Source organism: Grus americana, chromosome 1 (genome assembly GCF_028858705.1).
Source record: "Grus americana isolate bGruAme1 chromosome 1, bGruAme1.mat, whole genome shotgun sequence".
In the NCBI taxonomy this organism is placed as follows: domain Eukaryota; kingdom Metazoa; phylum Chordata; class Aves; order Gruiformes; family Gruidae; genus Grus; species Grus americana.
The window spans coordinates 212,156,349-212,182,101 of record NC_072852.1 but is presented as its reverse complement, the minus strand read 5'-3'; the positions used below and the strand labels follow the sequence as shown (position 1 = coordinate 212,182,101).

The following is a 25,753-nucleotide window of genomic DNA, read 5'->3' as shown; positions in this document are numbered from 1 at the left end:
AGTAATGTCTAAGCTCTGTTTTTACTTTTCTTCATTCTGTAGGGTCTATTTTGTGAAATATGTGATTTTGACAGCTTTGTGATGGAGAAATGCAGCTGTGTTCCACTTAAGAGTGGATGCCAGAGGAGTGGGCTCCTGGCCCTATGCTTTGCTTCCTTCGTTGTACTGCTTTGTATGATTGTGTACTGAGCTCAGAGAACTGATATGCCAGAAAGTTAAACCACCAAAAAAAAAAAAAAATTAAAAAATAAGGTGTTTGAGACACCTATTTCATGGCACAGCTTGATGTCGACTAGCACAGCTTCCAGTGCCAGCACAAGGCTGAGAGCAGAAGCATGCGACAAGGGACAGGAGACAAGTTGTCCCAGAAGATAGCGCCCAGCTGCCTCTTTCAAGGGCAGGCATGCTTAACGTGCAATCTGATGTGTGCATTTTGGTTTTGACAACACAATAGCGCTTGGGCCCTCCCTGTGCTAAGTGCAGAAACTTGTATCAAGCTCTTTGCTACCTCCAAGAACTCAGAAAAAATAGTGCTTCACTTAGGAAATGGAGAGTTTTGGGGACATCTTGTTCCCTTTTCCTTCTATTCTCCCTTTCTGTTCCGCAGACCTATCTGGGTTCTCTCGAAATCTGTCCATCTTGCAGTCATGAGCGTAGAAGTCACTTGTCACAGGTCAGTTGGTGCAACTGAATTTAGCTCTGGAAGGCTGCAGTCAGGCAGCGAGGCTCAAACAGGCAAATGACATTTTGCAAGAAGAACCAAAAATTCTTATCTAGGTATTCAACAAGACGACAGTAAAAAAGTCAGAGCCCTGGTCTCACATTCTCTCTGGGGCTGATGCTGACACATTTGCTACTGTGTTCTGAATGGTCTTTGGTCTTTGTACACCATCAGCTTGCTCAAGCATATAGATATAGAGGCAAGTGCCTTAAGCCTATAGAAAAGACACACCTCTATTGTTTTATTTTCCAACAGTTTACTTCTCAAACACGACTTTTTTATGCAATGTTACTAAGACAGTTAAAAAAAAAAAAAAAAACAACAAAAAAACCCCAAAAACCCTTCCCAAAACCACAGTTATTAAAACTTACGCTATGTAGTACTGAAATATACATCTTCCATGAATACAGCTGTGTCTCTGGACAGCAGCTTTCTTAGCTAGCTGGTATTTCTTCTCTATCAGTAAAATATCTCACTCTTATGACATGAATTCTTTTCCATTTTCAATTGTGTGTATAAAAATGGCAAAACAGTAACATTGAGTATGCACATTTATAGTTTACAAGAGCTTTCTACATTAATTAATACATGTAATGTTTTAATACATTTATAGGTAAACAGTAATGTTTTATGCAGCTATGCACAAATCAAAGCAGGACAGATATTCAGGTCACATCTAATGATGGGTGAAGCAAGGATCTTTTTTTTGAAATTGATAGGATATGGAGTTATTTAAAAATAAAAGTTCTAAACAGTTTGATCAACATCAGTTTTCTTCATTAGACATGTATTTGTCTGACTGGTTTCAGACTGGGAGAGATTATAGTACATTACTCTGCACTTCATAAAACACAGGAAAAAAAAAGTGTATGTGGAAGTAAAGCCAAACTGTTTAACCTGAGAATCCTTAAAACATGCCAATGAAATCCAGGTTCTACTGCAGCTTATTAATATTTTTCTGGATATTCATCCTGCTAACGTGTATGTATTTGTATATGAAATACATGAAAACTTTTGCAGTAATGATATTCATCCAGTTACTGAGAACTTTATATTCTCAGTGCCCATTGATTTAATTTTTCAGGAACTGCTTTTTAGCTTTGCATATTCAGAGCAGAATAACAGTATGAGGGGATTGATTATGGGTAGAACTTGTCTGCAGGTGAATAACCAGTAACAACTGGCTAGAGATGTAGTCATGCAAAATTTGGAGAGGAGGTTAGAAGGTGATAGGGGAAGAGGGTACATCTTCATACTTTCGAGGAGTTTTGGAAACACTCACTTAGCTAGGCATCCACAGAACACATTAATCATTGGGCATTTCTGAAAATACTGGCCTATAGGATTCTCAACAACTCTAAAACCACTTGGAGGTTGCTATTAGTATTATTATTATTTTTAATCAATATTATTAAAATCTTTAATGATTTTAAAGAAGTGAAACCCTATGAAAATATGAGGAGAGGTAATACCAGTTTGTTGCAATTAAATTTGACTATAACATACTTTTTTATGCAATATACCACATGCAGGTGTACTATACATAAGAAGCAGAGTCATGATATGCTGCAGTTGCGTCTGGGGCAGTTATTAGCTTGCTCAGCCATTGCACGTATAAAAGTGGTGGCAATCTGATCACATTTGCGGACATAAATCTGCAAAAATACTGCCTTTTGTGGTTCTTTGTTTTCTCTTTGAGTTGTCATGGCAGTATTCTCAGTGGACATTCTGTTTTTACTGAGATGAATTTAAGTCTATGTAGTCAGCACAAACTTGGAACTCATACGTTACTCTTTAAATAACTTGTGCTGAAAATTGAGGTTATCACTCCTAGTTGCATTGGTTGCTGTCTATTCGCTAAAGTAGTCCATGTACCAAGAAATAAAACATTACGTTAATCATACGGAAAATTCAGAAAGAAATGAATCGGCTCTTTGTAGCGGATGAAAATGCAGAATTGCGGAAATATTTTGCTGAATGGCCAAAAACTAAAAAGCTCTTCAGATTCATAATTCTTGGATCCTTGTGTCTTCTGATGGTAGCCCTCGTCACGTCTAGCCAAAAGGTTGCCTTTTGCTCATTTTATGTAATGCCCTTTCAAAATACATTTTGGTACTGGGGAAATTTAGTAGCTGTTTTCCTTCTCACCTTTGCCCCTTTCTGTCTTCTTTTTGAAAAGCCCCATTACTTTTCAATAACTTTTTTCATACCTCATCTGTATGTTCACATTTTTGAATGGCTGCCAAAACAGTAGTAGAATTACTGGGTTTACCTGTATGCTCTTTGTCTTATTTCCAGATGGAAGTCGCTTTTCTTGTGGTTCACTTGCCAGGATTTGTCCTCCGGTGATAATAACTTTAATGTACTTTCTGCCAGTTTCTATTTCATCATGTTACCTCTTGCACTTGAGGGTTCAGCAAATCTGACAAAACAGAAAAATGCAAAAGGGAACAGAATTGCCACATCAGAAAGATTTGGTGGCAGGAGGGTGTGGGGTAAAGGAGCTTGGTTTTGGTTTTATTAATAATAATCACAATAACAAAACTGCAAAGACAAAGGAAATTCTTTTTGCAATCTGAACTATGTCGGTGTTCAACAAATAACCTGGGGCAGGAAAGGTGATCAAAGCAAAATTGATCCTGTTTGTATTTTCTCCAGATGTCATTACTGCCTGATGTCTTGACATTTCTTAAAGCACCTTAGAAGGAACAGCGATATGATTCTTGTGTTCTCTTGATACATTTGTGAGTTAGGTCAATGTTCTTTTGATTTCAGACTGGGAAGGCTGAGGCAGGGAAGTTAACAAACATTTTGTGGATTGCACATAGAACAGAGGGGGAGTTTTGCATTTTGAACCCCTTTATCATAGTTTAGTCCTGTAGGCAACAGCTAGACTGGACCAATCTGCACTATTTCTTGAAACACTCTGCTATTTAGCTGTTTTATGCTGGGTTTTGGCTAACCCATCTATGTGGAAGGGTATCTGGAATCTGTTCTCCATTGGACCTCCAACGGCCTCTGCTGCTTGCGGACACCATGGAGGTGTGACATAAAACCCAGTCCACTCGCTGGGAATCTCATTGACTTCCTGGATCCATGAAACTGTGTATGTTGATAGAATTTCCATCTTTTTGTGGTTATTGGTTCTTCGTGTTACTGAAGAAAGCTTAGCAGTGGCTAGTGAAGCCTTCGCTGCAGTGGGTCAGTTTGCATCAGTTCATTCATAGAATCATAGAATCATAGAATCATAGAATGGTTTGGGTTGGAAGGCACCTTCAAGATCATCTAGTTCCAACCCCCCTGCCATGGGCAGGGACACCCTCCACTAGATCAGGGTGCCCAAAGCCCCATCCAACCTGGCCTTGAACACTTCCAGGGATGGGGCATCCACAACCTCTCTGGGCAACCTGTTCCAGTGCCTCACCACCCTCACAGGGAAGAATTTCTTCCTAACATCTAATCTAAATTGACCCTCCTTCAGCTTGAACCCATTACCCCTTGCCCTGTCACTACACTCCCTGATAAACAGTCCCTCACCAGCTTTCCTGTAGGCCCCTTCAGGTACTGGTAAACCACAATTAGATCTCCCCAGAGCCTTCTTTTCTCCAGGCTGAACAACCCCAACTCTCTAAGCCTGTCCTCATAGCAGAGGTGCTCCATCCCTCCGATCAGCTTCGTGGCCTCCTCTGGACTTGCTCCAACAGCTCCATGTCTCTCCTGTACTGGGGACCCCAGAGCTGGACGCAGTACTCCAGGTGGGGTCTCACAAGAGTGGAGTAGAGGGGCAGGATCACCTCCCTTGACCTGCTGGTCACACTTCTTTTGATGCAGCCCAGGACACAGTTGGCTTTCTGGCCTGCAAGCGCACACTGCTGGCTCATGTTGAGCTTCTCATCAATCAATACCCCCGAGTCCTTCTCCTCAGGGCTGCTTTCAATCCATTCCTTGCCCAGCCTGTAGTCGTGCTTGGGATTGCCCCAACCCATGTGCAGGACCTTGCACTTGGCCTTGTTGAACTTCATGCGGTTTGCACGAGCCCACCTCTCCAGCCTGTCAAGGTCCCTCTGGATGGCATCCCTTCCCTCCAGCGTGTCGACCACACCACACAACTTGGTGTCGTCAGCAAACTTGCTGAGGGTGCACTCAATCCAATCTATGAGAAACTTCAGCTAAAGAAGGGCTGTACTCTTGGGGTGATGGACACATTTGCTTGGAGGTACAAAGCAATTACTCAACGAGCACTACTTCCTCAAGCCTTTTCATCAATAGAGGGTGGTTGTTTCAACAGTTTGAGCTGACCTCATTGCTGGGATGTTGTGCAGAGCTGGAGAACACCATTTAATCAGTTCACGTACAACTAAATCAGTAAAGTTGGAATAAGAGGAGAAAATACTGAACATGTAAGAACAAAACAATGACAAAAAGTCGTTAAAGATAGCTGAAACTTCTTAAGCAATATTTTTCTTCAGGGACATCTGAAAAACAGAAATTCAATAAGAAGCTATGCCAGCAGAGAGGAAAGTGAAAACTTTGTGGAGAACAGTTCAGCACAGTGCTTAACGCTGTTCCCTAAGCACACTGAAACATTCTGTCTTAGGGGGACTTGGCATTACTGGCAATACTTTGAATGCTGAAGTCAACCCAAAAGTTAAGTACACTGTTGAACAGGGACCAAAGTTTTAGTCTAACCTGCAATTAGGTTGGCTGATTAGGTTTTTTTTTTAGTTCATGCTATTTTCTTTTCCATTTCTATGTAAAAGTAAAGAAAAAGAAGAAAAATCCTTAAAAAAATCCACCTGATATGTAAATTGCCAGAATTTAAAAAAAAATTAAGATGTTTTCAAAGTTGAATATATCAAACGCACAGAAAATGCTATTCCTATATTTATTTATAATTTTTAATTTATCTTGAAACTACAGTAACAAAATTGGCAGATGAGAAGAGGAAAAAAAATTATATTTCTGTAGATATCTTGCACTCAGATTCAATCCACCAAAGGAGTTTGAAGACCACAGAAGTCAATTTTAATTGCTGCAACGGCTAGCAGCAACACTGGTTGGAAAAGTTAGTAAAGTAGGATTTCAGTTGATCTGAAAGTATTATAAAGCAGTATTACTGCCTCTGATTATTGGATGCAAAAGTTCAGCCATCCTGATGTAAGCATTTTGGGCCAGAACTCAGCAATCACTACACTAGTCTTACTTCTCTTTGACTGAAAATTCACTAAGAACAATCAACAAAGCCCTTCAGACTTAGACAGCACACGCATTTCTACCACCATAAATAAATACACCTGTATGTAAAATTGCATGGCTATATCGTTCTTATTCTTCTAATGTAAAATCCTTATAAAATGAACCATTCAGTTCTCTCAGTCATTTGTTCTTAATGTATTAGAGGTTTGGAAACAACCCATTCCCAAAACCCCAATGAAGCTTTATAGAAGTTATTCTCTACTAAAATTTATTTTAGAAATTAAACATTTTAATGTTTCATAGGAAGGCAGTAATCTAGTTGGAGAAATGTAAAAGGATGAGGTACAGTTAAGTAATTTCTAAAATTCTCTGCTGGAGACAAAGTGGGGTATTCCTAGTTGATCTGTTATATCAAATTATAAAAAGAAATCTTACTGGTTTAATTATTTAATATTTGCTTGATTGATAGCAGTACTTGTTTTCATAGAAATAGGTATGCATTATAAATGCCATTACACATATAAGGCATACAAGAACCTGGAATGGTATTTTTCCTGTAAAACACAAGGGGTTACCTGCAACAGTTGTGCCTTGATGTATAGACTGTATGAGCTTTTATTTGATGTGGTTGCATCAGCTTTGTTATTTATGAGTTCTTTATTCATGTTTTGTCATCCCTGTCTTGACCTGAGGTATTACATGTCTGTAGTGGTTTTTCAGAGATACTGGGAAAGCTTTAGGTATTCTATAAGATCATTTTTTTTAAATATGATGGAAAGCCTCCTGAAATGTGCTTTAATTGGAGGTATGGTAGATCAAGTTGTGGTGAGCTGGCCCCAGCTGGCAGCCAAGCACCCACACAACCGCTCACTCAACCGCTCAGTCACTGCTCCTGCAGCAGGGCAGGGGAGAAATTAGGAAGAACAGGAGTGAGAAAGCTCATGAACTGAAATAAAAATAGGGAAGTGGCTTACCAATTACTGTCACAGGCAAAACAGACTCAACTTGGGGAATTTAACTTATTTATTGCCAATTAACGTAAACATTTAATTACTGAGTTGGATAAAACTGAGTTAGGGAAAAAACTTCTCCTCCCACTTTCCCAGGCTCAGCTTCACTCCAGACATCTCTCTCCCCTCCTCGTTATGGCTGCAGGTCATGCTCAGTCTGTTTGCTGAGGTGACAGATGGCAGAGGAGGTTGGGGTCAGGACATTGCAGTTTCTCTCTGCCGCTCCTTCCTTGTCATGCTTTTGTTCCACTGCTCCTTCCTTCTTACTCATTTCCTACTCACTAGTGTAGGTCCTCCATGGCTGCAGTCCCTCTGAGGGAGCACCTGCTTCAGCATGGGCTTCTCCATCGACTACCATCTCTCTGGGGATGTGCCTTCTCTGCCATGCAGTACCTCCTGCTGCTCTGGTCCTGTTCTTCCCATGTTCTCTCCTCAGAATTTTCTCTCCTTGATTAAATGTTTTCACAGAGGTGTCACCATCATGGCTGATGGGCTCAGCTGTCTGTCATGGTCTGTTTGGATCTCTCAAATTTACAGGACAAGGTACTCTGTCAATTAAACTTTATTTTATAAGCTCTTTAAGAAATATAACAAACTACCTGTAACCATTTTCACAATGAGAGATCCATTTTATGTCCTAAAAGAAAATGGTTTAATCATTAGCTATTTGAACTGATGAAGAATTGGCTAATTATTCATGCTCCCACTTTTAAGTCTTCCACTTTTCTGAGAAGCAAATAGTACTGATCCTGTAAGATGATACAAACAACTGTACGGGGCGAAACCACAGGTCTATCCAAGCCATTATACTAAATAATGCACTGAATGCTTATGGAAGGAGTTTTAAAGGAATGGAAAAGTTACCTGCTCCTTGGTATATACAGTTCACATATTTCAGAATTTCCACTAAATGAATATGTTCATTTGGTCAAATAAGATATTTTCTGAAATATGCTTTGCAGGGACATTGCATTTTAGCTAATACTGAAGCATTTTTGCAACATTTTGCAGTGTAGAATTTTCACATTAATCAAAGCAATAGTAGGTGCAGGGGTGGAGGGGAGAAGCAGCTCTCAATCTTCCTTTCCTCATCTTAACCCCCATTTTTAAAAAGGGAAAAAAGGAAGACTCGGGGAACTACAGGCCGGTCAGTCTCACCTCTGTGCCTGGCAAGATCATGGAGCAGATCCTCCTGGAAACTACACTCAGGCACATGGAAAGTAAGGAGGTAATCAGTGACAGCTAACATGGCTTCACTAAGGGCAAATCATACCTAAGAAATTTGGTGGCTTACAGTATTGGTGGGTAAGGGAAGAGCATCTACCTCGACTTGTGCAAAGCATTTGACACTGTCCCACATGACATCCTTGTCTCTAAATTGGAGGGATGGATTTGAGTGGCCCAAACGTTGGGGACGTTGGTGAATGAAAAGCTCAACATGAGCCAGCAGTGTGCGCTTGCAGGCCAGAAAGCCAACTGCGTCCTGGGCTGCATCAAAAGCAGCATGACCAGCAGGTCGAGGGAGGTGATTCTCCCCTTCTACTCCACTCTCGTGAGACCCCACCTGGAGTACTGCATCCAGCTCTGGGGGCCCCAGTATAGGAAAGACATGGAGCTGCTGGAGTGAGTCCAAAGGAGGCCACGAAGCTGATCAGAGGGCTGGAGCACCTCTGCTATGAGGACAGGCTGAGAGAGTTGGGGTTGTTCAGCCTGGAGAACAGAAGGCTCCGGGGAGACCTTAGAGCAGCCTTCCAGTACCTGAAGGGGCCTACAGGAAAGCTGGAGAGGGACTGTTTACAAGGGCACGGAGTGACAGGACAGGGGGTAATGGGTTCAAGCTGAAGGAGGGGAGGTTTCAATTAGATATTAGGAAGAAATTCTTCCCTGTGAGGGTGGTAAGGCACTGGAACAAGTTGCCCAGAAAGGTTGTGGATGCCCCTGGCTCCTTGTCAGTGTTCAAGGCCACGTTGGATGAGCCTTTGGGCAACGTGGTCTAGTGGAGGGTGTCCCTGCTCATGGCAGGGGGTTGGAACAAGATGATCTTGAAGGTCCCTTCTAACCCAAACCATTCTATGATCCTATGATCTCCACTCTGCAAAACTACATGGATTTTCTTGCAGTCTTATTTGAGTCTTTTCAGAAATTCATTGGAATTTGAAAAAAAAAAGAAAAAAAAAATTATCTTATGCTGTTTACCTGTTTTGTCTTTGAAAAATTTTATATCTTTTTTTTAAGAAACTGCTCATCAAAAATATACTTATGCTATATTGTGAAAGACTTTCATGGCTTTTTTGAAATAAAATATTTTGTTCTAAACCAGGCAAAGCTTTAGAATTTTTTCATGTTTCTTCTTTATTTTCTTTTTTTTAATCAGTATTTGTTGCTAAACTGTACTTGATTTTTCAAATATTTTTGGGTCCTTCTGACATCGTTTTTCAGTTAACTTTGACCATGAGTATTTGGAGTCCTAAAATGAATTGTTATTAGCAGAGAAAAAGAAAAAGTTTAATACACAGGGAAGGACATACTGTTTAAGGCCACTTGTTTCCTACCCTTGTCCCTAATATTACATAGTTTTCAATTTCTCTCATCTCACCCCTTCTCCCTCTCCACAAATAAGTACTTCTTACTTCCTTTTGGAAAACTGTTTTTATGAGAAAGTGAGGAATTGGGGAATATAAAAGTTGTTATTTCCGGTATTTTATCCTTCCTATCTGATATTTCCATTTCATCATAAGTGCCTAGCAACTCTGACATTTTGATTTGTTTTAGAGCGTCGTCAAAAGGTGACATCTAGTTCCAGAAAATCTGTGTAATGCCAGTCTTTGTGTGAATTGTCTGAGCAGACGGCCTGCACGTACGCTGTACTGTCCTCTCAAAAAGACATCGTCACTAAAATCCTGACCTTATTGAAATCTTCAAGATTTCTGTGGGCTCTGGATTTTACCATGGGTAAAACAAACATGTCTGTCCACTGATGGAAGTTCTGTCAGTTCTGCAGTACGATAATGCCACCCATAAGTGGAGGGAAAATAAACCTGAACAGGTAAAGAGAGATCTCCGTTGTACAACATCCCTTTGGCAATGGAGGCTGGAATGGCATCCTTTGGGAGAGATAAGAAATCATCCATCACTATCCTGTGGTTGTTAGGGTACTTTGCTTGGATTGAGTCACATTAAACAAATCTTTGTTGGTTGATTCTTATGGTTTGTCACCAAAAGTCCTTGCAACATTTTTTCTCGTGCCAATTCTGTATTCAGTACCTTTCAAATTTTCCCTCTTTTTGTGAATGTATTTTGGCTGTGATTTTAAGGGGGTCAGAGAGTTAGGCAGTTGCTGCGTTGGAATATAAATATAGGAGATCTCCTGAGTTCCACTGAGGAAAAACAGCAGTGAACAATGTAGTTCTAAGTAACACAAAAGGAACATTTTAACTTTCACACGTGTATTTTCACTTCTGAATACTGGAACACCATCTAGTTAGGCAGTTACACGATTATCCCAAAGTGAAACAGCTGTCTCGGCTCTAATCTTGCCCTCCTATCCTTCCAATGAGGCTTTTTGATTAACTTTTTATTCTTAGGATAGCAATTTGTACCAAGGATCTAATTAAGAACTTTATGTAACACAGCCAAAGTCCTCCTTTTGCAAGTCTGTCTCACCTCAGTCCTACTAATGTTGCAGCTTTCGGTATGAAGCATTCTGAAATGTCTGATATTTCAAGCTATCTCTTCTGGTTGAAAACAATTTCAGCTATTGAGAATCAGGAACAAGACTCATTCGATTCTTTTGTCCTGGTAAGGAAAACTGTAACATATCTCTAAAATAAGGCATATTTTAAAAATTTAAATTCTGAGGGTTAGGCTTCTTTTTTGGGGGGGGAAATGGCTTAAACTGAATTTCTCTGTTGAGCTGAATGTACTCAAACCTCTGATCCAGGTCTTCTGTGTTTCTTACTGATGAACGGGTGAGTGGGAAAGAATAGCCTTTAATAAAAGCAGGTGATTTCTGGGGAGAAAATGCAAAGTTCTATACATCTGGAGTTAAAAGATAGTGCCAACATTTCTATTTTATCATTACTTTAATGATAAAGAAAAGAGATAGTTACATTGCATATGATGCTTATTTCCAGAAAATTTATATAATTGAGATATAGCTTTTAAATGGAGTATTTATCAACTGTATTTAATAAATATAAATTGAACATATGGGTATTACTGCTTATCACCAAATGACATACAGTAATACGGTGTTATATACTGTGTATAAAATAAAACAATTAAGTTGACTGATCTCTTCTATGTTTATATCAATATGCATTACTAATTTTAATCATATTTTACTTTCAAATATTCTGAAAAACATTTTACTTATATTAGTGTCATGTGCACTGGGAATATTTATTTTCCCATATGCGGTAGCAGATGCAGGATGATGCTGTTGGTGACCGGGTTAGGTAAGCCAGACAGAGCATGCTGGAGAGGAAAGAAAATAGTATCTTGCTTTCTTCCATGTATCTTCATTTCATGTGAAATATAAATTTGACGGGGTATCTTTAAATGAAAATACACTACTGTTGTGTAGAAGAGGCATATATCTGAACTGTTAAGTATATTATCAACAATCTGAAGAATTATTTAGGTACTAACTGTATGAGCTCAGTACTGAGCTAATTAGTGAACAAAACCAAGTACCTTCAACACCAGATGGGCTGATAGCAAAAGATGCTTGGACCCCTGTTTGTGTATGAGTAGAGAGCTTATACTATAATCGAAAAAGACATTTTGAAATGTGTCACAAAGCATATAGTGGCATGTGAAGGATAGGCTGACTTTAACTTCGGAGTGTCTTGATTTCTCCTTGTTACAGCTGCCCTAAAAAAATGGTGCTTCCCGCAGATTCTGTGTTCTTCCTGCTGTAATATTTTCTATGTCATTTTTCTCCCACTCCTCTGAAGCACACGATGTTCCCATTTCTTGTCCTCCCAACCAAACATTTATTTAGTATCAGGGTCAGGTCTGCAGTGGGGTTTTTATATGTTAGTGCTCAGAATTGGTGCACCTGCCTGTGAAGTTGGTTAGCTTTTGGAAAGGACCATCAGATTAGGTGTTAATTTTCCCCAGACGTCCTATGGCGAAAGTCAGGATTTACAACAGGCTGAGAATGGTGAAGGTGATATTTCTGTCAGGCAGCATGATTTACTGGGTGGGGGGGGATATGTTGAAAATTTTCCATTTAACTTGGAGGGTGGAAATGGTGCCTGAAAGGACAGGGTAGGAGGAGACTGGATCTGTCCAAAGGGTTCTGTGGTAAAGGCTGCCTCTGTCTGAAGGTCAATTGCATGAGATAGATGTTGTCTTTTGAGGTTGAAGCACTGTTTTACAGGCACAAAGGAAATCTGAGTTCCTAAAGCTGAATATTTTGAGGACTGCACTCTTGGCTTCCGATACCTATATTCTACCTACGTGCTGCCTTAAGCAGCCAGCTCCTTGTGTGTTTCTAAATGCTATGCTTAGTCCTTTTCCGGGTGTTCTATCACCTGATGTATAGTGCCAAACTTTCACAGCTTGCTTTGTTAGGAAATGTTTTCTTTTTGCTTCCTAACAGTAATCAAAGCTTGTTTCTGAAAGTCCTCTCCCGGAGCTTTTCCATTAAAAACAAAGAAACAAAACTCCATCATAGCAGAGACAGACATCCAGGAGCTGCTTATTATTATTGATGTTGTTATTATTATTATTATTATTATAGGAAAAGGCTGCCTTGATGTTATGAACTGTTTAATGTTCCAGTGTTTTGGGGGATCATGTAAATGCACGAAAGGTTGTTGTGACATTTGAAGTTCCTTTAATTGATTTGCAAACCCATCTTCTCAATCTTGGTAGATCAGTTCTGACAGTTTTTAGGTTTTATGTCTCTGTGATTGTTACATTCATTGTTCAATACAGTGACAGTGAGAGGTCAATGTTGTTTCTGTGTACAAGGAAGGCTGTTTCATTTTGTGGGATAAGTGGCTTTTAGTTGTACACATTCATACAGTAAACTCAGAGAGTGCAGAAATCTCCTAGTCCTGTGCAGGTCACTTGTTAATGTATATGTATAGTAGCATCCTAGATTTTTGTGTCTTGCACAGAAGACGGTATGTCTTAAAATCAGTAGCTAAAAGATGTTCTATAATCTAAGAACGATCATATCTGAAAGTGGTGCCTTGTGTTACTTTTTGTGACTGCCTCAGCAGTATAAATGCCATCTTATTTGCTGCTAGGTAAGTCACTGTTAAAATTGCCCCCATCTATTTTAATCCAGTTTAAGATAATAATTTTTCACTCAGTGTTTCTGCATCCAATTCTAGCCAAAACAACACTGTTTAGAAATGACAGAATGTTAAAATGTAAAGATGAGGAAAGACCTCATAGGTCATGTTGCCCATCTGCCAGAATCTGAGTACTCCTACAGTATGTATTTTTGCGCTTAGTCTAAGCTTATACAAAGAGTTTTAAGCAATAGGGCTGCTATCTCTTCTCTAGGGAGATTATACTGTAGTTTGATGAAATTGCCACACAGTTGTATCAGTGTATAAAATGTGCTTGCCTGCCCTTGGCATGAAATTGAAAAGTATTCCCATGTTAAAAATAGCAAAATATTTGTTGAAAAACAGGCAAGTATAATTTTCCTGATTCAAAGTATTTGTCAGCATCATTCATAATATCAAAGAAATCTTGTTTACATTTCTTCCTTTTCTTTTTAGTCTAACTTTTTTAAGTCTATCTTTTTAGAATTGACACACCTACCTGTACCCTTAATCTAATTTTGTCATGTTCACAAGGATGCTCTTCCCTCGCTTATTTCTTGACAGGAATTGCCTTTTTTTTTTCTAGGCCTATAATTTTGATTTAAATGAGGTGTATTTGAAATGAAGTCCTGTATGAGTTCTTTGAAAGACTTTCAGTTTTGCTGTACCCTCCAGTCATGTTGTTTGTGTTTGTCAGATTTATAGAGGCCCCAGATGTTTTCTTTATTTAAGTGATGACATATAGTAGAGCTGGTTTATGGCACTCTTACTACTCATCTCAAGTTCAGTCCGTTTGCATGGTTTCATTATTCTTCAAACCTGTGGTGCCATGTTGCATTGATTTTGTGTTTTGAAATCTTTTGGTAAATGCAATTTCTAGGAATTAAGTGGTTGACAGCAATAGCATCTTAACATACTATATGTTAGCAAAAGAAGGTGTAGCTTTCCTTCTCTGTGGAAAGCTTCTCTATGAACAATAATCCATTGCTACTTTATGTGTTTCTATTTTTGCACGACAACTTAACTTTCCTTGTGGCTGCAGTACAGCTTCTACTTTCTCTTTGTTGCCTCTGCTACTCAAGTCAACATTTTCTTTTCTAACGGAAGACCTTGTTCTTTTACTTTCTTCTGCTGTTGCAGTCTCACCTCCAATACATGTTCTGTAGATTGATCAGAAAATAGGATGAATATACAAAATATACTGAAAAAACATCTGTTCTACAGTGAAATTTCAGAAGAAGAGGTGTGTTGCAGGCAAAGCAGACTCGACTTGGGGCGTTTACTGCCAATTAACATAACATTTTATTATTAAGGATTGAGAAAGTAAGAAGATAAATGGTTAAACTAACACTTAGGGAAAACACCTCTTTCCCAGGCTCAGCTTCACTCCAGACACCTCTCCTGCCCCCAGTTACCATCCTGGCCACACTTACCCCCTCCACTGAGGCAAGGGTGGCACAGGGGGTCAGAGGTGGGGTCAGGGTGTGGCAGTTTCTCTCTGCAGTCCCTTGTTCCTCACTCTTCTTCCACTGCTCCTTCCTCTTGTTTCTTCTGCTCCAGCACAGGCCTTCCATGGCCTGCAGTCCCTTCAAGGAGATATCCGTTCCACCATGGAGTACCACAGGTGCAGCCAACTTCTTCTGATTGGTGGTTCAGAGGTGCCACTGGCTTTGCTGATTGGCTCAGCCGTGTCCTGAGGCGGGGCTGATGTGCAACTAGCTGGAACCAGCTGTGACCGGCGGCTCAGTGCCAACCTCTCCTCACAGAGGATGCTCCTGCAGCCCCCCCACTACCAAAACCTTGCTGTTTGCACCCAGTACAAGATGGAAGGCAGGTATAATACAAGCTTCATGTTTCAGCTGGGTGTATTCCTGAAAAGAGGCACTTGAATGTAGCAGATTAAGGTATAACAAGATACAGAGACTAGAAATAAGATTTCCCCCCCCGTGCAAATTTTTAAACTCTGAGGGAAATTGGTCCTAAAACTAAAAGAAAATGGTGTATGTGTATTTCCACCATCTATCAATCTAAACCAAATTGCATCATTCTAAAGGGAACATTCTCTTTTTTCAGTCAAACCTGATGATATTACATGGATTCATGAGGAGAGTCCTTGCTAAGCTCGCAGCCTGTGATGCTCCTGATGGTTGCTACAATCTTAAAAATTATGGAAAAGTGGCACTTTTAGCATGTACTGTCCTTCAAGTCACCCACAGAGCACCCAGTCTCTCAGGCAGAAGGACCTCAATGAGAAACCTGAGGTTAAAAATGGTTGGCAAGCCCTATAGTAAAATACTCAATAGTTGAAATTTATTTAATAGTGCATCTCCATTGAGAAATGCATTTTATGCCACATGAGGTAAAACATCGTAAAATGCCTGACTCGCCTTGAACCCTGGATAGCTTCACTTTACACACTGATGTATCGTTTCTTTTGAAATAAGGTACTGTGAGTACAGTGGTCCTGCAGCGATTTAGGGTTTGGAACAAGCTGTCGGCAACCGATATATTTGGAATTATTTTGTTAATTTTATTCATCACGTAGTGATTCTGGGACATGAAGGGACACTCTGGGACATCAATTAAAACTTTTCCAGAGGACATTAGGTTAGAAGTTTACTTCTGCTGACATAAAATTCAAAACTCTTTGCTACAGCACAACCCAATTTAAGTTTGAGTTTGTTGCAGCTATTCAAAATCAAGTTTATTTTTTTAAGTTCTTCCTAAATACCGTTAAATATATATTCATTACATGAAAGCATTTGGCAAAATAGCTTTGCACCTATACATACTTAGCCAGAATCAGTGAGTTAAGTTGATGCATTTTATGGACCACAGTAAACCGCAGTAACCTCCTGGCAACTTCAGTGCTGAAACAGGATCAATGGTGATTTTACTACTTCTGTTATACCTGAGAACCTTTCTAAAACTCTAAAGACGCCTTCTTCCGTATTTTTTATTCTTTCCTCTCTATGGAGAGTTTTAGCTGTAGCACCAGTAAGTCTTGGTCTCTTCTGTTCTTGCCAAGCAGAGGTAAGTGCTCTTCGACACCGATTCCATTATTTCCAGGCTGCTCTATACAGCGCTCGATGTAATTGATTAGTTCCGGAAAGCAGGTCTTTGGTTCTTTGGAATTTATGTTCTGATAAACCTCTTGAACAGATAGTAAATTCTGTTAAAGTAATTTCCCTATTTCACATTTAGTTTTAAATTTACTTTTTTTTTTTTCCCCTGTTGTTTTCATCTGCTTTGTAATTTTTAGTCCATTTGCGTCTGTGTTTTGAGGCTGGTTATAAAAGTCTCCACGCAGGAATAAATGTTACACTCAACTTGCAGGTGCTTCGGGCTGTAAAAAGGTAACAGAATAAGATATGGCATAACTGCTTTGTAAGCTTGGTGTACCATGATTATAAAAGTAAATAGTCACGCCGTGGGCAATGCAGCCTCCACTTTTGAAGAGAAAGGAGGGATAGAATGGCTGTGGTTTTGTTTTGGTTTTGTTTTCCTCTCTCTGGAAGGAGTTTATCTTTGTGCACATCAAGGCTGAATCATGCACTGTAGCATGCAGCTGAGTCAAAGAGGATGCCTGAAAGCTGGGTGCGTGCTTCTGTCATAGTCTGTGTTTGAGTGTATGTGTATACACGTGTATGTGCATGTTTGTATGCATATACATGTCTGTATATTACATATGTGCACACACACTTGTCACTTTTAGCCTCGATTGTTTCTGTAGAAGTATAAAACCCAGCTGGAGAGAAAAAATATTTTTATATAAATGTACGAAGGAGCCTACACTCCTGAGTAGTGCAATCAATTAATATATTTTTCAGTTAAAAGAGCTTGACAGGTTTTTGAGATTACTTTCCTGTCTCATTGTGCAGCTTTTCTTGAGGTTTACACTTTTTTATAAAAAATTGGGACCAATCCAAGGTTAATAAAGCTAATGCTTAAGTAAACTGTAGAAAAGTTAAATTGTTAATGTTTAAGAAAAAAATGGGAATGCTCAAGTCAATGGTACAGTTTGCTGTTATTAACAAGTCAGTGTATATCATAAGCATTTCTTATTACTATCTTTTTTTTTCCTGGATTTTTAATTTCTGGATATTTAGATAATGTGCTTAAAAAACAAGATACAAAACAATCTGAAAGAAGAATATGAATATGTTTAATTGGTCCTAAATTATTTTTTTCACATATTTATATGTCAGAGTAGTGCCTATAATAGATATTAAATATAAAAGAGTAAGCAACTTGTACATACAGACACATACACACAAAAAACAGTGGCACAGAAAAAATTCCCCCCCTGGATCCAAAAACCTGCGCTGAAGTTATCTTGCTTTCATGAACCTGCTGGCTAAATGCATGTGTGCTCTATAAATTCTGCCAGGAGAAAAACAAAACTAATATTGAGTAGAAACTTATTAGCGTAAATTTTGACTGCATTGAAGCAGATCAATGTTTTACCATTAACTTCAGTTATGCAGGGACTTTCACCCAGAAATTTTTAGATCTGATGGATGAAGCAGAATGGCATTAAGACATTTAAAATGGAAGATGTAATCTGTTTTGGTAATTTCATAGTATAAAGTAAGTTAGCTAGGTTTTCAGTAGCAACATTCCATAACACTTTATTTTTGCAGTGTATCTTTCCACTAATATTGATTATAATCTCAAATCAGGTATCTCAAATGTTTCATCTTTTTATAATGTTGTTATGAATTATATAAAATCTGAAAGAAATGTATACATATCAGATGTCAGAGTTTTGATGATAATACATTTATAAAAAGACCATATGGAATGTATTTCTATTTTTGTTCTCGATTCTAAAGTTTCCATATCCAGACTTAAGAACATACCAGAAACTGGCATTGCCTGGATTGGTTAAATCTGTTATTTTCTTAAGAGATGTGATTTAACACAGAATTTGGGAAAAGTTCTGAAGTACAGTGGAGATCAGATCAGAGATCATATCAAAGATCTAGATAATAAATGAATGTTTATGGCCCATTCACTTTCAAAAGGCCATGAACGCATGCTGAAGTGGTATTTCTAAATACAGGATTTAGGCCTAAATTTCTGTTGAAGGCTAGAGCACTGGTGTAAGACACTTTGCATCAATTTCTTTTGTGAGTCAGTAGAGATGTGATAATGGGACCTCGGTGTGAGTCTTAGTGTGGCATTTGGCATCCTAGAATGAGACAGATGGATCTACCCTATCTAGTGATAGGAAGGTTATCGCCTCAAAATTTAATGGGTAATAACATTTAGTTGAATAATATCTTCACTGGAAATTCAGATGTTCCATAATTATCCCTCGTTCTCTATAGAGCTTTTCCCATTGACATTTCTGTGTCCTTCACTGGATCTGATATTGGGCAAAAAGTTACCGTTACGTTAATCTTTGCTAATTCAAACTGCCAACAGGCAGCATCAGCACAGGTGAAACTTCATCAGCTGTAAAGTAGGCACTTTCTTGCCATTCCTTCTGGCAGCCTGTGGATCCACACAGAAATGTTAGGTTTTCCTTCAGCCTAAATACTTTTTTGTTCAAATAATGCCACAGCTAATAATTAAATAGGAAGTGATTCCTACAGATTAAGTAAAAACCAACACAAAACCCCAAGCCCCAAACTAAGGCCACCTTCTTTGAAAGGCGCTGTTTACCTTTAAATTAAATGGCTTTATATGAGGTTGCATTATCTATTTAGGGAAAGGTCTCGAGGATTTCTTGAGGCAATTTTCTTCTATTCTTGACAGCTGCAGCCTGCAAGTAAAGCTGCTTTTGACTTCTGTTTTATGTCTCTAAGTAGAGGTAGGACTATTTGCTGAAAAGTAATTCTTTAGATGTTCAAAGAGGCTCCCTATCTTTTATATCTTCTGTTTAATAACAAGCAAATGACTTTTTCTCCTTTTTAGTCTTACAGTTCATAATTCAATGGTAAATACAACAAAGATTCTGTGTGTTCTGTGATCTTGAGGCCTCATGGTATGCCAGAGAATTACTGTTTTGACATCTAAATTATCATTTACTCTTCCCTGCCTTTGTGTGTCGGCGTAAATCTATTTCTTGCAGTTGTGAAAGGAAAATTTTGAAAATATGAAATGAATTTAAACTAATTCAGCATTACCTTCTCAAGGCCTCAAACCATCTGACACGTTATATCTGAGAGATGCAGCGTGCCCTATCATGTACAAATATAGGGGCTGCTTCGTATTATTGAGCCACAAAATGCTAACATTTTGAAATGAAATGAAGCTGCAGCTGAATATTCCAGAGGGTGTTTTAGAATTTGGAGCTGGCTACCTGGAAAGATGAGCCCTTAACTCTGATGTACAGTTCACAGAGTCAGGTGTCTGCAAAAGATGGTAATAAGCCACTGACAACTCAACTTACATTTTAAATGGTAATACATACACTGTTGTATTACTCTAAAATCACCACCTCTTTATTTTGAATTTACTTAAATGTAATAATGTAGATGATGGTGGTGAGTACTTAACAGGAAAACAGGCAATTGAGAGTTCTGAGTCAAATTAAAATCACAGCTAGGAGTAAGTATATGTGGATAGATTCAAAATGATCACATGCTTGTTTTAGTGTTTTCTGGTTAAGAAATAATGTGCTGTGCTCATTATTTATAAAATAGTTTCATGGTCTGGTGTTGAATACAGCACTGCACAGTAGGAACGGTTAAAACAAGGAGTTATGAATGTTCCAAAAAGAATGATACTCAATATAATATGGATAGTCTATGAAATGGTGAAAGCTGTAAGTAAAACCGGTCAGCCAGGATAATGCTAGCACTCGTGATAGAGGGAAAGTTCATCTTGTCTGAGAGGTATGAGTCATGTCATACACTTGTAGAGCATTTGGTAGCAAAGTAAATGTTCGTGAACTAGACCGTGTGCCTTTTTGTTCTCTTTCTACTGGCTTTCACTGTAATCTTGCTTTTAAGTTGTGCTTTTGGTGGAAAAGCAACTAGACTGTCTGACTCGCTGTGAGGAGAACAACCTCATATATATTTGTGGAAGCAAAGTCTGTTGTGCTCAAGTCCTTTAAAAAGAAAAAAAAACAATCTTCCTCCTTTTTTTTTTCTTCCCCAAAGCTATTCAAGTTTTGTCCCAGCTATGCCAATCTGTCACCGCAGCTGTCAGTGTGATGCCTTTTCTTCAAAGCACAGAGATGGCTCGGCTGAAAGCTCCGCTTCTAGTCAAGGGCAGGAAAAAGGTCTGTGCAGGGAGCAGGAATTACAAGGCTGACAGCCCGCGCGGTACATTGTCAGCATAATATAATATTTAACGTATAGGTAAGGATTAGGGCAGAAAGGAAAGTGCATGAGGAATGGGGAAAACAGGATCACTCGATTCACTGCATTCAGTAAATCTCCCTCTTTTGGTGATTGCTTTGGATTTATTTGGCAGCTGCAGAATTGTGAATATGTTCACTAAGGCTTCTTCCCATCTTTGAAATCCGATGGCAAAGTCTGGGAGCCCTCTGCATGCTACCTGACTTAAAAGAGGGCTGCCTCTTTCATGAACTAATTACTACTGATTTGAATTCATCCTGCAAGTTAGGCAATTAGACATCTAAAATTTTAAACCCCCCTACATATAGATAGATTATTTAGTTCTTGCCAACCAACATCTCTCTTAAAAATTTGACCAAATTAAGCTGGTTTTGCTAGAGTTTTTTATAGCTGGGAAAAGCTGGGTAAAGAGTAATTAAATGTCTTGGTTAAGACTGTGGAACAACTCAAAGGGCAGAGCTAGGAATAAAGTCATTATCTTTGTCCTCCAGAAAGCCATTTCTTCTTCTCACCCAGTCTCAAACTTAGATAGTTTATACCTGTGTGGGTACATAGATTGTGACACATAAGAGGCAGTGATGTCTCAAAGACACAGTAGGCAGAGATTCTCAAGAGAATCCAGAAATTTTTTGCATGCATTTGTTAATTTAGGCACAATTGGAAGTATTCTTGATGAGCTGATGAACTGCTATGATAGACTTGTCAGTGTTCTCTCTAAGAAGTGCACAGATATCTGGGTATCTTTTTTGAGAATTTAGTGAATCAATGCATGTGACGTGTTTTTAAGTCAGAGTAGAGACAGACACATCATCCTGGGGAAGGTAAAATCCTTCTGACTCCCTGTTGCTACTGATCTTCTCTTCACCTATCCCTTGAGTAACTTCACTGTGATTATAGGACTATTTTGATGCTATTGTGTACTCCACAGCTAGCCCTATATTTAGGGCTCTGTCCAGTGGTTACAAACTGCCTTCTCAACTCTGCATGATTAAAGCCTCCTACTTTTCTTTAAAGCATGAACTACAAACAGGACACAACTAATGAAATCGGTTCCATTTCCTGCACTTAAATGCAGTGTTGTAGCTCAGGATGTCAGTGTTCTTCAAATTACCGTATGTTAGAAAGACTGAAGCAAGATGTAAAACCCCAAATCACCACACAGACTCGCTGTCCCACACATGCACGCACACATACACCTGCACAGATATGTAAAGCAGGAATGGAAAAAGAAAATGCACTGATGATATTAGTTGTGAGTGAATGGTTATAGTCACTATATCCATCTGAAACTATTGCTCTGTGAATTTTCTCATTCCCATCTGTCTGATCAGGATGAATACCTCACTAGTATAGAATCATCAGTTTGATAGTTGAAGTTCAGCTCTTCCAATCAGTAAAGAATACAGTAAGCACTGTGTTCAAATGAACCCTGAAAGATATACTTGCTTGAAAGCCAGTTCTTTACAGGCTCTGTAGGAAGGCTAGGTGGGGAAGAATCACACTATTCAAAGGAGCAGCTTAAATGCTCAGACTTTTGCTGGGGAAAAGGGGTGATGGGCCAGGTGAGAACTTGGGGGTCAGGATTAGGTAGGAAGCTAACAAATGGAAACATCCTGGTGCGTGCCTCTGGGAAGCCTTGTCAAGGCTCCTGAAGGACAGAGGGAGGTGATTATAAAGAGGCAGATCAATTTACGAAGGGTAAATTGTGCCTTGCCAACCTGACAGCTTTCTGTGATGAGATGACTAGCTCTGTGGATGAGGGGAAATCAGTAGGTGTCAGTTGCCTTGGTTTTAGCAAGGCTTTCAGAACAAATTCTCAGTCTTGTAGCCAAATGAGAGAGTGAATGGATAGAGGTACCAGAGGATGGCAGGACACTGGCTCGACCACCAGACCCAAAGGGTAGTGTTCAGCAATTCAAAGTCCAGTAACTGATGACAAGTTATTTGTGATGTTTCTACAGAGTTCATACTGGTGCAAATGCTGTTTAACATCTTCATTACTAACCAGAATGATTAGACAGAGTGCACTGTCAGCAAGATTTTAGATAACACCAGACCGGGCAGAGCAGGTGATACATTGAGTAGTTGCTATCCAGAAGGATCTCAACAGGCATGAGAAATGGGCTGAAAGGAACCTCATGAAGTTCAGTGACAACAGGCAGGAGTTCCTGCAGCTAGACAGAATAAAAGACGCAGCAGTCCCAGCCAGGCACAATTCCGACTAGGCAGCAGCTTCACAGAGTGGAGAACAAGTTGCACATGAGTCAGCCATGTGCCCTTGCAATGGTGAAGGCTAATACCAAACTGGGCTGCACAAAAAACAGCCTAGGCAGCAGTTATAGGGACACGTGTGAGGCTGCATCAGGAGTACTGTGTCCAGTTCTGGGTTCCCCAGTATGCCAAAGTGTGTTGGGTGGAGGATAACCAAGATGGTGGCACACACAGCAGTGACTGGGTCTGGTGCACAGAACATACAAGAAAAGAGAGCTCAGTTTGTTCAGCCTGGAGAAGAGGCTGTGGGAAGAATCTAATTGCTGTCTTCAACCATCTAAGGGATGGTTAGAGAGGAGACAAAGCCAAACTCCTCTCAGAGATGCACAGGAGAAGTACAAGGCAACAGGCACAAGTTGCATCAAGGGAAATTCTGGTCATATATATAAGAGAAAACTTTTCTCAGTGAGGGTGGATTAGCATTGAAACAGACAGCCAGCAAGGCTGTGAAAGTCTTTCTGAAATCAACTGCAACTGATAGTGTGAAGGACATGCAGGTTCTGCTTGTGCTCATAACAGGAAGTAGAGGAGTAATTGAGTTTTCAAAAGAAATTCCAAGTCCCCTAAATATTATTTAATATAATTTTCCCACAATTACTAGTTTCTAATTGAGAAATCTCTTTAGCTTTACTTCAGGAAAATCTGATACTGGTATAAGGCTTTGTTCCTCAACGGGTTAGAAGCAATTGGTGATAGTATGAGAATGCTTTGGAAAATTACTTCTGAAAGATGGTGGTGGTTGTAATAGATATTGTGTAAAGCAGTGGAAAGATGCTTTCATTCTGAAGGTTGCAAACTTTGTTTATATTTGGTACTAGACCTTCTCACTGTATGTAAAAATAAAAAGATAAAATCAACAAAAGGCAAAGTTTGGTAGAGACAACAGAATACTGTAAAAAAGAATCTTTTTCTTCCTGTAGCAAAGGTAGCAATCTTTAAGTGTATTGAGCTAAGTATTCATGTAAGTAAAAACTATGATTTGAAAAAGGAAATCCTCTGTTTAACCTTCAGTGATAATACAGTTATAAATCATTCCATATGCCTAAAGCTAAAAATATTATAATCAAATGGCCTTCAGCTTTTATATATCACTCCAAAGTGTCCAGTGTTATAGGGCACAATGGGAATAAATGGGTATGGGTGTATAATATCTTTTCAGATACTATGGATTTTAATATTAAACTGTACTTACTGTGACAACTGATGCATGCCATGAAATGTATACACACCAAATTGTATGCATTTCATTTTTGGTTTTTATTCACAAGTTACACAGTTGTATAGAAATAATAGCTTTTATCGTCAGTACCTGTTGTATAGTAGCCTATGATTTCTCTGAACACATATCTTACAATAACTACACCAAAATTAGAAAGAAACTGATATTCTCAAAGTATATGAATTGCTGTGCTAATGTTACATTCTTAATTTGGGTTATGTTATTGAGGTTTTGAAATCCTGCAGTGAATATTTGACAACAGAAGTATGATCAGTGTATCCAGTAGTGCTGTAATCATGCCTACCATGCACAAAGAGACCCTGCAGTCTGTACAAGTGTGAAGTACAGACAGGCATTCATTGGCTAATATACAATGTAGATAAATACAACTAATTAGCTACTATGCATTAGCACATTCATCAGCCCAATACAACACCTTGAAGAGCCTTTGCTGACCAAGCAGGCATCAGGCAGGCAGAGAAGCAGTGCCCTCCATCACTTTTTGTTCTGCACTGACTACATGTTCATCCTTCTCCTCTTGAGTCCTTGAGCTCTTAACAATCCCATCTCAGCAGTCCTGCCTCTGTCTGACATTTTACTGATGGTGCAAGGCTCTACTCTACACTTTCTCACAGCTCTGTAGTTTTCTCCAGAGTCCAAGCCAAGATTTTGCAGTTGGGTCAAATCAGAGCTCAGCCTTGGGTCACCACTGCTGAACCCCAGCATGGGAAGGGGAAGAGGTTAGGGCGTTTCAGGTGGCTGGAAACTGGCCTGGATATGGGTTTCATCAATAAGCTAACGATCGGATTGGGCAGGTTTACAGATTCACAAATCTTTTTAAACTGGGTCTCTATCTCGAACTGAACATCAATTGAGTGCATATGAGCCATGCAGAATATATAGCTTTGACATAAATATCATATTATGCATGCATATACATATACTACATATGGATTAGTAGTATAAACATAAAATGTTGACGTTTATCCTCTGTAAAGATCAGTTGATCATCTTGGTTTTGCTCAAATACAAAAAGTGGACTTGTAAGGTAAAGGAAGCTGAAACCCTCACCCCCAAGGTCCCCTGATTGTAAGTTGAAGCCATCACGTTTCTATACTTCTACTAAAAAATGAATGACTAGTTATTATATATTCAGGATGTGATCCAAAGCCTAATGAAATTGAAACGAAAGAGCACGATGAGCTGTGGTTTGGAGGCTGAGAATCTATTTCCTTCATCCTTAATTGATTGAACAGTATCTGAAGTTATGTATTGTTGTATGATGTGAATTCAATGGGAAGATAGGCTTTCAGACTTTTAATTGCGACTGTAGGCTTTTAGACTTTTAATTTAATGTATCATTATGGACATTTCAATAGTAATGAATTTCAGATTTTTAAATTTCTTTTCTCTTTTTTTTTCACGTTTCAGGCAAGCCCTGCCCCTATAATTGTCAACACAGACACCTTGGACACAATCCCTTATGTAAGTATTAATTTTTTTTTAAATAATATATAGAATGTTTTTATTTTCCTACAGAAATTCTATTCAGTATTGCATAGAAGCTATAAACAAATCTTAGAATTAATCATGTTTTTTACAATTACAGAGTTAATTCTTTTCTAGAAGAAATCAGGAATGATAATTGCACTCAGGTGAATTATAGTGTATTATATACACGATTTGTAGTTTAGACTTCAACACATAACCTGTAACTTACTAAAACTAGCCTT

The 25,753-nt window shown here is 39.0% G+C and overlaps 1 protein-coding gene across 25 annotated transcripts in view; it reads left to right on the top strand.

Moving 5' to 3' along the window:
- Window positions 1-25,753, top strand: part of DLG2 (discs large MAGUK scaffold protein 2) — a 1,065,252-nt gene that overhangs the window by 612,975 nt on the left and 426,524 nt on the right. For all 25 annotated transcript variants that reach the window (XM_054813806.1, XM_054813780.1, XM_054813784.1 and 22 more), the window contains one exon: window positions 25,452-25,505. In XM_054813806.1, coding sequence (XP_054669781.1) covers window positions 25,452-25,505 — 54 coding nt within the window. The remainder of the gene's footprint in view (window positions 1-25,451; window positions 25,506-25,753) is intronic.